At 35.3% G+C, this 16,873-nt stretch overlaps 1 protein-coding gene across 1 annotated transcript; it reads right to left on the bottom strand.

The window, feature by feature from the left end:
• Nucleotides 1-6,896: 6,896 nt before the first annotated feature.
• On the bottom strand, nucleotides 6,897-15,936 carry LOC133318192 (folate-biopterin transporter 1, chloroplastic). Its single transcript, XM_061520176.1, has 9 exons — nucleotides 15,589-15,936; nucleotides 14,949-15,184; nucleotides 14,639-14,703; nucleotides 14,365-14,527; nucleotides 9,509-9,657; nucleotides 9,163-9,417; nucleotides 8,870-9,038; nucleotides 8,689-8,781; nucleotides 6,897-7,776 (listed from the first exon to the last, which is right to left on the bottom strand). Exons 1-9 carry the CDS (start codon nucleotides 15,815-15,817, stop codon nucleotides 7,477-7,479), a joined length of 1,659 nt encoding a protein of 552 aa, XP_061376160.1. The 5' UTR covers nucleotides 15,818-15,936; the 3' UTR covers nucleotides 6,897-7,476.
• Between the last annotated feature and the right edge of the window lie 937 nt (nucleotides 15,937-16,873).

The raw sequence follows: 16,873 nt of genomic DNA, 5'->3' as shown, positions 1-16,873 counted from the left end.
AAAAGGATAAATCTCTAATGTTATATATTAAAAAAAAAATCAGAACAGTTTCACTGCAAATGAAACGAGAAACTGTCATTACTCCTATAACAGTAATGTACTGCTTTTCACTTATTAATAGTATAAAAAAAATGCATTCATAGTAAATCAAAGTTAATGTCATATTATTTAAACATTTTATTTATACAACTCCTTCATTTATGTAATTTCGGCAAAAAAATTAAAATAATGCATTTAAATTAAATAATTACGCATTTAATGCTGTTTTGTAAAAAATTACACATCTGTTGCACAATGAGACGCCCCTTTGAGCATCACATGTGACGCCCCAGTGAGGCTTCTCTCCCTTGGGGAAGACGCCCCATTGGGGTGTAACATGTGACGCCCAAATGGGGCGTCTCATATGCAACCTATATATACCCCACTTTCCTTTTTTCACTCCTTACTCATTCACCTCTCTAACCTCTCTCTAACCGCGGTTCGTAGTGAAGCTCTGCCAACGTAGGTAAGGTCATAATACCTCATAGGTATACATTTAAATTACAGTGCTAGTTAGTAATACATGTTATGATTGATTGTATATTAGAGACTTGGAACATTAGGATAGTCACTTAGAAATTTTGTGGCATGCTATGAATGTTGTAATGATATAGTAATTTTATTATTACGTAGTTATTATTATTAATTTTTAATTATGCATTAGGGTTTAGCATATTAATTAGTGATTTATAAATAGTGTTAGGGACTTCATAAATTTCATATGTATGATGTTATTAATGCGGGAGTGCATAACTTTGTAGTTAGTTAGGTGTGATGATTAGTACGTATTGGACAAGTTGGTAGTGACCTAGGGTTAAGTATTCAGTTAGTATTATATTATTTTTGTCCGATGTATTATTATTATTTAATTGCAAATAAATAATTGGTCTACGTTTTGGCGGGACTTCATAAATTTCGATTCTAGTTAAATAAATGACGCATATGCTTAATTTTTGTGATAATCAATTATGTCACTGCTTAATTAAATTGTAAATAAAATGGGGCATTACATGTGATTAATTTAAATGTTGTTTTATATTATATAGTTGAGGATAATGGATGAGTCATCATCTTCATCGGGATCTGAGTCGGATGTAGAGCCTACTGATCCCAGCATGTGGATCATACCTGGGTCGTACAGATGGGAGGTCCTTCGTAAGAGGACGCAGAAAGCTCATATTTCACAGCGAGTGTGGAATACAGAGCATGTAAGGAAAATTAAGACCAGGCGTGGGAAGCCACAAGGGGGCTACCGGTGCTATTCCACAGGTTGTCGAAGAGTACCTCAGACAGGCGGGATTCATACATTACGCACAACATTTCATGCGTTAGCTTTGCAGGCAAGCTCTCAATTACAATGGCTTCTTGATGCACCCTAATGAGGTTGTGCTTAAGTGCCATTTGGACATATTTTTTTGTCGCAAATTCTTGATTGACAAATAACATGTCACCCAGTTGCCACGGACCTTGTATTGAAGCCGATCCAGAGACCGAACCATCAGTACATGATTCTTGTTCGCTCTGATAACTCCAATCAATGTAGGAATAATGCGGAATTCCTTCCCAAAAAGGAATAACATCTGTGTCACCTGCAATTGCGGATTATAATTTTTTAATACAAACTTACTAATTCAGGTATTAAATCAGTTATCTATTCAGCTATATACAAATGGGATCAATTACCTTCATGGTGAATACCGAACGGGGCAGACGCAATGTCATTCAACTGCGGCATTTGCGCGACGACTGGTTGATGGAATATTGGGATTTGAGACGCACCCATCTCACGTGATTCATCTCCTTCTAAAGCACTAGCATCCTCCGCCAGAAGATGTTCTTCCATTGCCATATTTTCATCGTCGTCATCGTCATCTTCGTCGTGCATTTCCCAAGTCGGATCATTTTCATCTCCCTCAGAAAAGTTACCAACTGGAGACGCATGAGTGGCAGGAGAAGTTGGAAGACGGAGAGAATTTAAATAAACTGACATCATCGGTAAGGGAGCATTCTCGGTTGCGGCGATGTCGACATACAACTCTAGAAAATCTGTCCTTGACTGGTTGCAAAATTCTTTCATTGTCATCTCCAAGTCTTCATCGTCAAGCACTTTCAAACTAATGTATTTATCACCTTGCCACACCCTTGTTGTGATCTCAGTGATATATTGGTTGTCTGGAAGACTTAACTTCTGCCGAATTCTCTGATGCAGTTCGCCAATGGTTGTGTTGCGTTGGATACGTGTCGGCCTTTTTTCACCTTCGAAGATGACACCTCGTCGACCTTCTACCTTCCTACCATTTTAATATAACACAACACGGATAGAATCAGGATTTGAGCTCATTTTTAAATAGAATAAGAAATAAAATTCAAATACTAAATTAAAGATAAAGGAATGTTGGTGGAGAAAAGAGATATGAAGAGTGAGAGAAGAGGTGTGAATTGAATGGAGGGGGTGGGGGAATATATAGAGAGGAATATATAGAGCACACATGTGACGCCACTTTTGGGCGTCACATGTGACGCCCCATTGACGCCCAAAAGTGGCGTCACATTGTGCAGCAGATGTGTAATTTTTTACAAAACAGCATTAAATACGTAATTATTTAATTTAAATACATTATTTTAATTTTTTTGCCATGTAATTTCATTTAAACTTTCCGCGGCTACGCTAGTATTGCCACTTTTATCGAAATAGTATTAATCCTTTCTAAAATCCAAGCAGATTTTTTTATTGTGCTTTTTGTTTGTTTGCGCTGCTGTTACTTTTTTCGTTGTCCTATATAATATTAAAACTATAATGCGAATCTAATCCTTCATCAAAAAGGAAAAGTGAAAAAGGGAAAGAAGCCAACCCTTAAACCCTTTTAAGGGACACTACATTGGGGTTGTATTGATATTTTAATATGGAGTGATGTGTTCACATAAAATTTAGAGCAAGAATAAACTAACCCATTGCAGAGTTTAAAATCCATAATGACAATTTAAGTTCTCAATAGTGCAATTTTAATTTTCTGTTTGTCTACAGGTGCAAAGTATAGCAAAGCTAATAAGCTATGTTATTGGCTTATATTGTGATGCAAATTTGATAAAGGGGAGGTAAGTCATTTAGAAACTATGCAGAGAAAGTGAAATTATCTTAAATAGAATTTAGATTACCAATTTATATGCAGATTATTCTCTCTGATTTTCTTATGCATAATTTTCCCTAGGTATGCTGTAGCTCTATATTCTTTCAGACTTCATCAGTCAATGATTTCTCACATGCAGGCCTTGTTTGGAGGTATGTTTAAGTATATGTTGAGAGTTATAGCCCGTGTCCTAAAATTTAATGCTGGTCACATGGCAGGCCACATGGCACTTACCTTCCTAATATAGATTCTTTTTCCTTTTCATACCCAACCACTCCTCAATTCCATTTCTGTAATCAATCATTTAGCACTTCTGACCTACTTTTCAATCTTAAGACCTTAACCTTATCTCAAGACACTCTATTTGAAGGCCAAGAAAATTGATAAAGATTTCAAACAGATAAGTTATAACCACAAAACTCCAAATCAATCATCATTGATACTTTAATCTCTGTCCACATCATTAGCAGTCTTATTGTCTTTCAAAAATAATGAAGGCCTCAACTATCATCAATTATAAAAGCGCAACGGTGCATGTATGTAAGAAATATATTTTTTATGTTTTTCAATTGTCAAACACCACTTTGAAAGTGAAGTTTTGAAGTTCTTTCTTCTACTTTTTTTTTATTGGTCCGCAAGTTTTGAAGATCCATAGGTTTGATTTTTCCCACAGAATTTTGTAGAACACAACCCTGATCCCTGACATTAAGATAAAGCTTTAAAAAACTGGCTATCATATTTTCCCTGACAAATACATTTATTGAACCAATAGCTTCGTCGAATTCAGAACATAATCCAAAGATCATTTAGACATTATTGGTTCTATAACTGTGTATCTCTGCTATATTTAATCATGTGGGGCTTCTTATATATAGCCAATAAGTAAATCACAATAAAAAAAAAAACCAGGATCTTGTATTGGTGATGAAACTTTGAAGTCTGTACATTTTCCTTTTCTTAATTGTCAGTGGGACATCTGTCTTTATACTCACGAGTACTTCAATATTGTGGCATTCGCGAGATTTTGTTATTATATCAGCTTTTATCATTTGGCCTCAAACAGCTAGATTTCAACTTGAGTCCTCCCTATCTGAAAGCTTTTCTGATGTTGACAGCCACTCTGTCCTAGAAGGAGGGGAAATATTTTTAGTGGTGCTGACCCATGTGCTTCTTCCGTTGAGAAATATTTTTAGTGATCAGGGGAAATATTAGTTGTTTATTTTTATTGATTTGGACCACTTAAAATTTGATGCTCCCGGAGCATCACAACTCTTCTCAAAAGAAGGATATGCGAAGAATCTCAACTGACAGTACCAAATAAAAAAAAATAGAAAAAGAAAAAACAGTAACAAAAGAAAGAGGAAAAAAAAAATCTGAAAGAAAACAAACTACTTAACTTAATTATATGGTGGAGGAAAAGAGTGCATATATATATATATATATATATATATATATATATATAAATGCAAGCAGGTTCAAACTGAATGGTTCATTAGTTATTGACATATAAGGTGGAAAAATAAAAAACAAGTGCAAGACAATTGATGGATCAAAAAATATAGGGTTTAGTGTATGTCATTCAAAAGGACACAAATTGTGTCATTTTAGTGATTTACACAGAGACCGGTCGTACTCTGTGTAATTCTGAAAAATTACTTTTTTTTTTCACTTTGCACGTCAGCGATGTGACTGAGGAGAGAAAAAAAAAAAACTTTTTAGTTTTACACAAAATACGACCGGTCGTACTTTGTGTAAAACACCTAAAATGACACAAACTTGTGTCATTCAAAAGGATACTTCTTTTTCTCAAAAATATATTATTCTGTGTTGGTAATAATATTCTTTCTTCTGATTTGATAATGCAGAATGATTTGGACCAATTATAGTTGCATTAGTAAGCAGAACATCCCAACTTGGCAAGTCCTAGCTGAGATATAACGGGGGAACCCTGTCCTCATATTATCTGATTAATGTTTTAAAAGGGGCTCAATTCACTGGTCAGTCATATATATTGAAAAAATTTAAAGTGGTTCAGTCCCACTAAAAAGTTGGATGGTATTCCTCACAAGGAGAATTTTTTCCTTCTCTTTTTATCCGTTGTTTTCTTTTTCTTTTTCCCTTTTTATTCTATCGTTTGTGAAAAGAGAGAATCGAGTTTTGGGAACGCCCAAATTTCTCTCCACATATATGTGTGTGACCGTGGAATAAATATTTAGTACTACCAAAAATTCAGTGTTTTTTATCAATGAAGATATTACATGTCAGTTAAAATTCTATTTTTTGTGTCAAATTTTTTTTTTCTTCTCTGATGTGTAATGTTCTCATTGATGAGATACACTGAATCTAAGTACAGCAAAGATTTATTCGTAATTGTGAAGATCATGTAGAGTATATCGCATAATGTCTTACTAATAAAATTTAATATAAAGTATAAAAGTCATTTTTATTTTTTTCTTTCTAATATAATACATGTTGACGTGGCGCATTTCCATTAGCACGATATATCTCCGCCTGCAGCACAATAAATTTTTCGGTGATTGTGTGCCACTGTCTTGGACCAGACCATGGTGGTTCCAAAGGTTTGATGTATGACCCCACTTGTCAAGATACTGCTATCAGGTGTAAGACTAAGAAACTGTGGGCAATGACAAAAGCATAATATGTTATGACCCACCACGTGCACACTGACTGAATCCACCACCCGCCACATGAGAAGCCGCCATTTCCGAAGCAACATTGGGTTAATCTCCCTTTCTTGCTTGTGGATTGAGATTGTGTTATTATTATTTTAGATATTCCACTGCCTTTATTAATCCTATATTATGTTATAGTTTCATGACCAAGTTCGGCGCTTTATTGTTTTTCTAAACGAAAAAACATAGCCACTACACTAGGATCACGTCTAAGAGTTCATTCATTATGCATTGCATTTGAATACAATGAGAGCTTTGGATGAAGAGTAATCAGGGGATGGAGGTGGAAAAGTTGACTAGGAAATAAATTCCTTTATTTGTGAGTTTGAACATATTTGTAGAAAGAAAATTTGAGATGAATTGTTCTTTTACTCCAAAACACTTTTCCATTCCATTCCATTCCTTCACTCTCTATTTTATTTCATCCTATTCTTTCCTAAACTTTAAAACATGTCCTCTTAATTTGTTTGGACAAAGGATAACGATGGAATACAAGGACGGGGTTGGGAAGGAAACAATTCCCCTTATTTGAGAGTTTAGATATTTGTGCAGAGGGAACGGGAATGTGAGGGGAAAACCATACAAAGTTCATTGAATTTAGATTCCTTGATTAATTTTTCCCAAAAAGACGAAACTGTCGCTGTCATTATATGAAAGATAAGATACCCGAGCACAAGTTATCACCTTCACTTACGGAGTACATTTTCATTCCCTCCTCCCCTCCCTTTTCATTTCCAATCTTAGCACAAACTATGAACTATTTAGGCTTATGATTATATAATACACGAACTCCTTCTAACTTATTTTGAAATTTAACCTTTTATTAAAAAATGAAAATTGCAAAGATGAAACTCACAACTAGTTGATAATAGAAGTTCTAATACCATTATTAAATTAAGACTAAGTATGGCATAAATCCTCCTCTTTTAACAGTTTTAAGAACGTTAAGTAAAAGCACCCGAGAATATTACTTAACTTTATACATTACCTGGCTCAATAAACCTACCCTACACTAGAAGTAAGAAAAAAATGGGCTGTTGTCTACTCTAGGTAACTGCCAATTGCAATAACTATAAAAAACACGGCAGAGAAGCCTAAACCCCAGTTTCCATTGACAAATGACGATCATTGGCTTATTGATACAAAGCCAGTTCTTACAAAGAAGTAAAAAGCTACAGTATTCCCTACCAAAAAAAACAAAAAGAAAAAAGATACAAAACTAAAAAAAAAGGAGAAAGTAAGCGGCAAAGGAACCCCGTGAATGATAGTTCTGACGGGACCGATACATTGTCGTTGATGGCTAGCACTGTCTTGAATCACGCGGAGCCTATTAAGTAGCACTGTCTACAGGTCCTTAAAATGGTACCTTTTCCTCAGAATCAGTCAGTTTTGGTTCCAAGTTAACTTTGATGTCGCGATATTAACACCTGATAATCAAAAAGGTTTAAAACAGGGCCATGGTAACAACTTTAGCATCGTACTATACACAAACTTCTGTCCATCTGCATGTGTGTGTAAGTGATGTCTGCTGAATTTGCAAGCATTGAGAGCAAAACTTGGGTACAGCTTGGCAAAGACAGACAACCCCAGGGAAGCTCAGTTCCAAAAAACAAGAATCAATTAGACTTTATCACAACATCGGAATTTTCCTTCAGATTCGCATCAGGATTGTCCCCAGGGAGCAGGCCAAGAAGAGGCAGAGGCAATAATGAGCTAAGATTGCAAAGGATTATCAAAGCTGCTAAGTTATCAAATTTGTCCTTGGTAATTCCAAATAGTTGTGTCAGGCCTGCACCAAACAATCCCCCAAGAACGCTCCCTCCGTTAGATACGGACATGAGAGTTGCAAAAAGAGTTGCCTCCATTCCCTCAGGACATAATCTTGCTGCTAGCACAAGAACGGGCATGAAAGAGGCCTGAAATGCACTAGTAATCAGATGCAAGACAAATTTTGCAAAAAAAAAATAACATAGTAGTTGAATAGTAGAATCAAAGTACAAGGAGGTTATTCACGTGGTGCATCCTGATATTTGCTTATTTCATGGCGTGCACTAGCATTAATTATGTCCTAAATCATAAAAAGGATCAGTATTGACTTAAATTTACTTTAAATTTATTTCTCCTTTAAATTTACTTTTCCCTAAGAAAGAGGTAAACCCTCAAAAAACTGGCTGAAGGATTCCTTTTTATCACATAAAAAAAAAAGTAAAAAATATATTTCAGGATGGAATGCCCGAAAAATCCATGGAAACAATGTATCCCTACAAACAAGCAGTATACTTAAAGGTCCCATTTTTGTGGGTGGTTTGTAAACATTACAACTACGAATGTTCAATTTAAGTGTTTAATACACATATATGAATTTAATTCTGTTAAATCCCTCACAAGCTACTTTTAAAAGACTGCCGGTGGCCTGGTGCTTTTTGAAATGCCCTTTAACTGCTTTAAGAAAAAAAACTACTGCTTTTTTTATGACATAGAAAATACCTTACGATTTTGTAAGTGTTCAAAGTTACAATACTGAAATTTTCTCTATGGTTTTGTAGTAACTTCTAACATTAGCATAGAAAAGCAGCTTCAAAAAGTACCAACAACACCAAATTTAGACTGACTATTTAACATTGCCGTGAGGAAATATTAGACTTTAACCACAGTGACAGAAACATGAGTGGATTTTTAGCTCAAATAGAGAAAGATAAATGAAATACATAAAACCTCTTTTTTTTTTGTGAACACAAGAAACCTGATTAATAACAACTATATCAGAGGTGGTATGTTTTCCAGAGCCAGTAGTATATAACTAACGAGTGAAAGAAGCTAACGATAACCTGGCTCAAAACTGTGAGAATTAATGAATCACCAATTGCAAACCACTCATCACTTATGCCAAACTTCCGGTTTAGTCCAGTAACCAGCACAACCTGACAAAAGAGGTAAAAACAACAAAGATATTTAGAACAGTGTGCTCAAATTAAAAACATATAAACTTACTTCAAGCATACAACTAACCTGAGTCATCCCAAGAGCTGAACCTAAAATGGTGGTTGCAAGAAATATTTTCCGCAAAGGTACATTCTTCAGAAATCCATTATAAATTCCAACACCAAGCAGAGATGCAATTGAAGTAACAAGCTTGACACGTCCTAAAAACTCCGGAGTAAAACCAAGAGAATTTGTACTGAAATGGATAAAAGTATTTAAGATTGAAGTAAATGCTTTGTGCTGATAAGAGAATCCCAAGAGGACATGAAACTCATTGCAGATAGTAAACGATAATCATCATATTCACAGAATGGACATACTTAAAGTAGAACATAGCAGAGTCAGAATGTGGAGTTGCTTGCCACAAGAAAATAAACAAAGTGGGAAGAAAAACATTGGGCTGTCGAACAGAACCCCACAGCTGAATAATGTTTTGTTTTGAACTTTCCAAAAACTCAGGCCTGGCAAAAGGAAGATTCTGCCCTCTTGCTGTACCAAGCATAGGTTGTTCTTTTACAAGAACAGCAACTGCAGATGTTATCAGTGGAAGCAATGCTGTGACACCAAAAACAAACCTGGAACAGTAAACACTTATTAGAAAAACATTGAAAAAAACTCTGCTATAAGTAATCGGAAGTTTCTTAACTTACAAATTTACTTCAGTACCTTACTCCATATTTATCCAGCAAAGACCCACTGAAGTAGGAGCTCACAATTCCACCAAAAGCTGAAGAACCCCAACATAAAGACTGAAGAGATCCTGAGGTGCTTTGTGACTCACCACGTGCCCTCTCCACAACCATTGAATCTACTACCTAAAACACGGCTCAGTGTCTGTCATAGTTCACTGAACAATTTCAATCTATAGAAGATGATAAAACACTAAAGCCATAATATCAGAGACAGATTAAAATGCTTCTTAAAGCAACATCAATGTCAACAACATTTTTATCCCAAATTAGATGAGGTCGGTGGTCAATGAATCCAAATTAAAAGATTGAAGGAAAGGAAGGGAAAATAAATAAATAAATAAATTTTAATTTTAAATATATATTTTTTTTTTATAATGAAAAAAAAAATTGAAGTGAAAAAAAAGATAGATAAGAGAGGAAAATAAATTAAAGGAAAGAAAATAAAATAAATAGAAAAAAAATAGATCAATAAAAGGGAAAGATAAATTAAAAGAGGAAAATAAATAAATAGATAGATGAAGGGAAATATAGGGAAAAAGGACTATACAGGGAACGTTTGGAACATAGGAAAAAAAATGGGTTTACCCCTCTGTAATGCTAATAGCTTGCTTTCCTTCAATCCATCCTAAGACAAATAATTCATCAATCTAATTCTCACTCTATTAAGTCTTGTTTTACTATTTTCCCCCAAGTAATTTTTGTCTGACTTCTTCATCTCTTCGTATTAAGTTATTGGTAATAATTTTTTGTTCTCGTGGGGGCATCAAGAGGTCTTCGCATTATATGCCCAAACCATCTCATCTATGTTCTCTCATCTTTTCAGCCACCGATGCTACTCTTACCTTTCGTCAAATATCTTCATTTCTTATCTTATCAATCCTTGTATGACCACACATCCACCTTAACATCCTCATTTATGCTACTTTTATTTTATGCTAATGTTGCATATATTGTTAGAAAATAGTATAAACCATTAAAAAGGCCCTCACCTAAAAGCTTAAGCTTTTGGGTTGAATTGGTTCTTTTTATGGTATCAGAGTATCGGTATCACGAGTTTGATCCTCACCGCCCCCCATTTTAATTAATAATTAATTAAGTCCTGTGAAGTTTCTTAGCACAGGTAGGTGGGTCTGTGCATTGTCCACCCTTCAAGCACTATGGGCTCTCGTGTGAAGGGGCATGTTAGAAATAGTATAAACCATTAAAAAGGCCCTCACCCAATAGCTTATGCTCTTGAGTTGAATTGGTTCTCTATATGTATGCTAATCAACATTCAGCTTCGTATAACATTACATGCCTTACTAATGTTATATAAAACTTTCCTTTTATCCTCATAGGAATTTATCACACAAAAACCTCGGTGCACTGCATCATATCATTCAACCTGCTTTGATTCTATGGCTTATATCCCCATCAATCTCTCCACCTTTTTGCAAAATAGATACCAAAAATCAAAAAACATCTTTGTTGAGTACCTCATGTCCAAACAATTGCATGGAATCTTGACCTCAATCTCTTATCGAAGCAAACTCACACTTCAAATACTCAATCTTACTCTAACTTAGTATCACTCCTTTAGACTTCAATGTACTTCTCCACAATTCTAGTTTTTTTATTAACACCAACTTTTGTCTAATCAATAAGCACAATATCATATGCAAATAGTATACACCATGGCACTTCATTTTGGATATCTTTTGTTATTTCGTCCATTACTAGAGCAAAAAGATAAAGACTCAAAGCAAAACTTTGGTATACACCTAACGTGATAGGAAAATAACTTAATGTTTCATTACAAGCTTTCACGCATGTAGTAACACCATCGTACGTATTTTTTATTGCCTTTACATATTTTGATAGTATTTTTTTAGAACCATATCATACGCCTTCTAAAAGCATGAAAGAAGAAATTGAAATCCTATGAAATGTGAGATTCTATTTGTGCCAGAAGCAGAGTGATGGTAGCGCCACAAAGGTACTTCAAATGTACAACAATACATATATTCACATCAAATTAAGAATGGACCAAGAATTCATTCATAAATTTAGGAATCCTTCTGTAATTTTCTTTCCCTTAAAGGAAAAGTATTTATTAGAGATGGCAAAACGGGCTCGGCTCGGCGGGCCAACCCGCCCCACTAGCTAAACGGGGCGGGGCGGGCTCAATTTTTCAACCCATCTCAAAAGCGGGGCGGGGCGGGACGGGCTCATTTTTTGGCGAGTTGATGGCGGGCATAGGCGGGCCGAGGCGGGTCAGTGTAAAATAGGCTCGGACTGGCGGACCAACCCGCCAAACGAGGCGAGGCGGGCTGACCTTTTCAACCCACTTTCAAAAGTGGAGCGGGGCGGGCTGACTCATTTTTTGGCGGGTTGATGGCGGGGCGGGGCGGGCCGCCCACTTTGCCATCCCTAGTATTTATAGGGGGAAAATATAGAATAACCATTACTGAAAATGCCAACAAACAGATAATGTGCTGTACAAGTCAATTCACTTGTCAGAAGCAGACTCGGTAGAATTCATCTGGGCATAATCATTCAAGATACAGCATCTCAAGCAATTTATACACATTTTTTGTGAAAGAATTTATACACGCTTTGAAGTCTATATCCTGGTTGATATTCAGCATCCACTTTTTCAAGTCAAAGTCAAGCTTTACAATGTATAACAATATTGCAGTAAATCAGTAGGAAACAAGAAAGCATAGTCAATTGGGTTTTTCCTTACTAATAGCGGAAAATCCTTGAGAGATCCATTTAGCATGCAGGCTGTTGCTGGGATATATGAAATTTATAATTGTTAATTTTTCCAGTACTTGTTTCGGATTAATTTAGTCCAAAAGGCCATGCTATAACTACCTTAATCCCTAGTCACATTAAAAAAGTCCATTACTTAGTGCTATATTCATACCTTAATACTTACCTGATGTGTTGTAGAAAGAGTATAATTATTTGAAGTATAGCACATTGCAAAATCGCCGGCCCCAACTAGTTTGGGGAAAATGTGTTGTTGATGTTGATGTTAATAGCACATTACGAAATAACCAAATTATATAAAACATAAAATGATGCTAAAAAGTAGAAAAAAATGATTGCATGCATGCATACATAAAATCTACAGAAATATATCTATTATTAATAAAGAGAACAAAGAAATTTTTTCCATATTTGTACAAAAAGTCCCAAAATAGTCATTATCTCATTCAAAAGAAAATGATAGACCAGAAAAAAAAAATTAGAATATAAAAGTTAAAAAAAAAAAATTCAAGGACATATATTATTATTTCTGAAAATGTTTAACTCCAATTTCCTTCTCCACTTTCCTTATTTTATTCCACCTTGAAAGATTTTTTCGTGGATAGTACTTAAAACGTTCCACATCAACATCAACAACACCTTTATCCCAAATTAATTGGGATCGGTGGTAGATGAACCCAAATGAAAGATACAAAAAGGTTGAAAAAAGAAACATAAAAGTAAAAATAAAAATAAATAAATAGAATAGTAATAATATATATATATATATAAATATAAAAGTAAAAGTAAAAGTAAAAAAGAAAGGAAAAAGAAGAAGAGGGGAAACGAAGGGGAAAAGGACTAAAAAGGAACCATCTGGAACATAGGAATAACAACGGGTCTAACCCTCCACCCTTCATAGTACTTAAAACGTTATCCTTTTAAAATCCTGATCAATAATAAAATTTTAAGAGTTAAGTTGGCTTGTTAAGTCATATAAAGCAATACCATTTCACTCAACAATTTTCATGCTGTTTGCTTCCACTCCAAACTCCATTACCATGTTATACACTTATACCTATTGATTCTCAGTCTCAAGGTCACATTCTCGTTTCTCCCATCATCTCAGATTTATATTAGAAAGCCTTTATAACAAAGTTCATACTGATTTTTTCCCCTTAGGTTAAAAAACCAAAACAGCTGCCTAAGACATGATGTCAATGTTCACTCGATCCGCATTAGCTATTTTTTTTAATTAATTAAGTGATTACGAGAGAGTAAATGCAGCAGTTCAAGGCATTGATTTTGTTTTGTTTTTTCTTAATTTTTAAATCATTTTTAATATATTTCGTTCAATATTGAGTAATCGGTGACTTGGGGAGTCCGAACCAGGATAGAAGTCTACAAAGAAATTAAGGTTCCTTTGACAGTTAATGTTGAATCAGAGTGACTTGGGTGGTTTGGGGAGAGTTATGGAAAGAGATTTCCAGGTGAAATTTCTACTTTGTGGTTCTTTGTTCTCTTATCTTAGATTCACTGGATAATTTAAACGCAAATTTGAGTTGGTGGGATTAACTCATGAATGGAGATCTGGTAACTGAATTTTGAACACAGGAATTTTTAACTCATCCAGTATTTTGACATAAATTGATGAAAAAACACTGATGATAAACAAAACATCGAGCAAAAAGGCATATTTTATCAGTCATTTCCACACATAGAACAATCAGTAACTTCTATTTAAAAGGAAAAAAATCTAAAAAAATCTCATTCATGACTGTTGTGTGCCCTAAGATATCTACTGGTACATAAACATACCAACAAGTATAAAAAACACAGAAGATAGGAAGTACACCTACTTAGTTAAAGAATAATGCTAACCCCACACACACACACATCGTCATTTCACATCTAGATAATTTTCGCCATTTGATCACAAATTGTCCCACTTCATCTTCTGCAAGCCCACACTCTAATTCAGTGACCTCACGCAGATGTGAGGTGGTGTGCTTGGCGTTGATGACCACCAAGCATTGTTCATAATTAAATGATTCCAGAAAACAAGCATATGTAAATTACTAAGTAGGAGACACTCACAACATCCGAGAAGGCAACAGAAAGAGATCCAAGAAGTATGCAAAAACCAGCACTATATTTGCTGTCAACAAAAGTAGCCAACAAACTCCATGAGAGTGCACCAAGCAGCCCTGATAGAACTAGGTATGACCTTCTTCGATAACCAAAAAGGGGGACAGAATCACTGCATGCCATATTAATAACCTCAATAATGCAACTTTAGTCCACAGGAAAGATAAACGATGGGAAAATAATGAACCTCCCACTTGGGAAAAGTGATGCAGTTTAGACTAACCTAATAAACCCGTATAGAGGTTTGACAAGCCACGGTAATGCAGAAAAACCAGAAATCAAAGCTGCCTAGTCAATATATGTAACGTGTCAGTCCATCAAAGTGTATAATTGGTTCAATCCAAAAACAAAAAGGAAGCAGAATTTCAAGAAATGCGATCACTTTTTTGGTTTCTACATTTGACCCAAGCAAAAGCTCACGCTTAATTGGTTGCGCCTTGGATTAGGTAAATGAGCAAAAGTAATAAAATTCAAATGAAAATAATCAAAAGGTGTGAATTACATATGAAATCATGACTGTTAAGAGGACATACCTCAGCAGGGTCCAGATGTAAATCATCTTTTAAGTAAAAACTGACAGCCAACCTTGCAAGTCCTAAAACACCTTGAACAAAATATACCATTGCAACAGCAACATTATCTGGGGACAACTCTACCCCGTACAATGTGATAGTGCTAATACGATATCTACTCTTTCTAGGAGCAGTTCTATTAACGGAGGAAGCCTCTAGATCTGTCTCAGTTGCTAATGTATCACCTTTTCCTGCACCTGCCACAAAATACAACACTCTGCCAATAATTTCCTTTAAAATAAATTTCTTAATTGGGAACAATAACTAAAACAAACTATAGTGTCAATTCAATGTGTTCATATCATAAAGATTTTAACATATTTATATACGCATTTATGAATTTCAAAAAATAAAAAATTTACTCAATCTGAGTCTAAATAGTATATTACTTAGCAAAATCGGTTGTACTAAGAACTATATTCATCAACCACGTAGAACCTTCTTATAGAGTCTCAATTTCCCTCTTTCAGCTATGCTATCAGCAATCAAAGATTCAAAATGGCTTCCAACAAATGAATCGATAAATGAAACAGAAGAAGCACTACGAGAGACGCGAATCATTACAAGTTCGACGGAGGATAATTTTTCAATTTTTACTTACCGATTCGAGAACCCAATAAAGGTTCGGCATCATCGTTGTTGAGCCGAAAAGAGGACCCCGACCTCGGAACGGTGCCGGACATTTCCGTTACCGGCGGGTTCCGAAGCGTTCTCCGGTGGAATCGCAGATGATGAGCGACAATCGGCGCGAGGCGTATGTTTGAGGGGTAAAAAATGGGGAAATTGAAGGGTAAGAATGGCATTGACGACAAAATATATACGCAGGCCATTTTTATTTTATTATTAAATTAAGGAGCTAAACAATTCAATATTCAAACTATGTTATTGTTGTTCACAATCAGAGTCAGTCAGTCACCCACACCCTGTAGGCTGCAGCTATTGTGTTTGTTTTATTTTCTAATTAATTTGGTTTTCAATGAAAGAAGTGAACCTTTATGATAATATCATGTAAGAATGGGTGGTGGTGGATGGTGGTAGTTCGAGTTGGACTTTGAAATTTAATCAATCAATCAATCAGGTGTCTCTTATCTAGGGCCTTCTAGTGCTACATTCGAGTTAGTGGCATTCTACACTTCAGCTCAAAGGCCTTTTTAGAAAGGTGTTTTGGGCTACACACGAAGCGCACATGATGCTTGCCCCAACAACAACAAAATTGGAATATAAGTGAAAATAAATATAAAAATAAGGATAATATAAAAATATTATTTTTTATTATATTTGATAAAATGAGCACTCAATGCTGAGTGATACTGGAGCATCTGAAATATTTCCGTTACGCACATGCGAAACTGCCAACTGTTTCTAAACTTTGGTTTATATCCACAATTTGATGCCAACAATAATTGATAATGAGATTGGTTTGATATCATTGTCTAGGGCCAAATCAGGATTGGACGCAAAAGTTGTGAATAGTGGAAGCTAAAACAGAACAAGACAATGGACGTGGAATCAATTGAGGTAACTAGCCTGCGTGTGTGTGTGGTTGGACGATGTTTCTCTCATTCTATGACCATTGAGGGGATATTTTTGCTGATTAATGCCCAACCTACAGATTTATTCACGCTTGTCGCCCACTCAACCTTTTACTACGAGTGTAAATGGGTTGAGTTAGGCTGAACTTTGACCTTTTTGACTCAAGGTTACGTAAAAAAAAATTCAGCCTATCTGGCCTACTGGTCTATTAAAAACTTTATTTGTAGGCCAAACACGACCTATTTTTAAAAATAAGAAAGTTTGGCATGGCCTACAGACCTTGTAAGCCTCCCACTATAGATACTAAGCAAACAAAATAATTGTATAGAGTAAAGAAAGTTTCATTCATGCAT

The sequence above is a fragment of the Gastrolobium bilobum genome, unplaced genomic scaffold (genome assembly GCF_033153095.1).
Source record: "Gastrolobium bilobum isolate Gb01-03AN ecotype WA unplaced genomic scaffold, APGP_CSIRO_Gbil_v1 utg9368, whole genome shotgun sequence".
NCBI classification, from domain to species: domain Eukaryota; kingdom Viridiplantae; phylum Streptophyta; class Magnoliopsida; order Fabales; family Fabaceae; genus Gastrolobium; species Gastrolobium bilobum.
The sequence above is the reverse complement of the archived record's forward strand: the minus strand, read 5'-3'. Positions and strand labels throughout refer to the sequence as shown.

Bases quoted from the DNA above. Each gene is read 5' to 3' on its own strand.
- LOC133318192 (XM_061520176.1), bottom strand. From the start codon at position 15,817: ATGGCCTGCGTATATATTTTGTCGTCAATGCCATTCTTACCCTTCAAT. The intron at 9,418-9,508 runs GTACTGAAGTAA...TTACTGTTCCAG, and splicing joins CTGGATAAATATGGAGTAAG to GTTTGTTTTTGGTGTCACAG. The intron at 8,782-8,869 runs GTTAGTTGTATG...CTCTTTTGTCAG, and splicing joins CAGCTCTTGGGATGACTCAG to GTTGTGCTGGTTACTGGACT.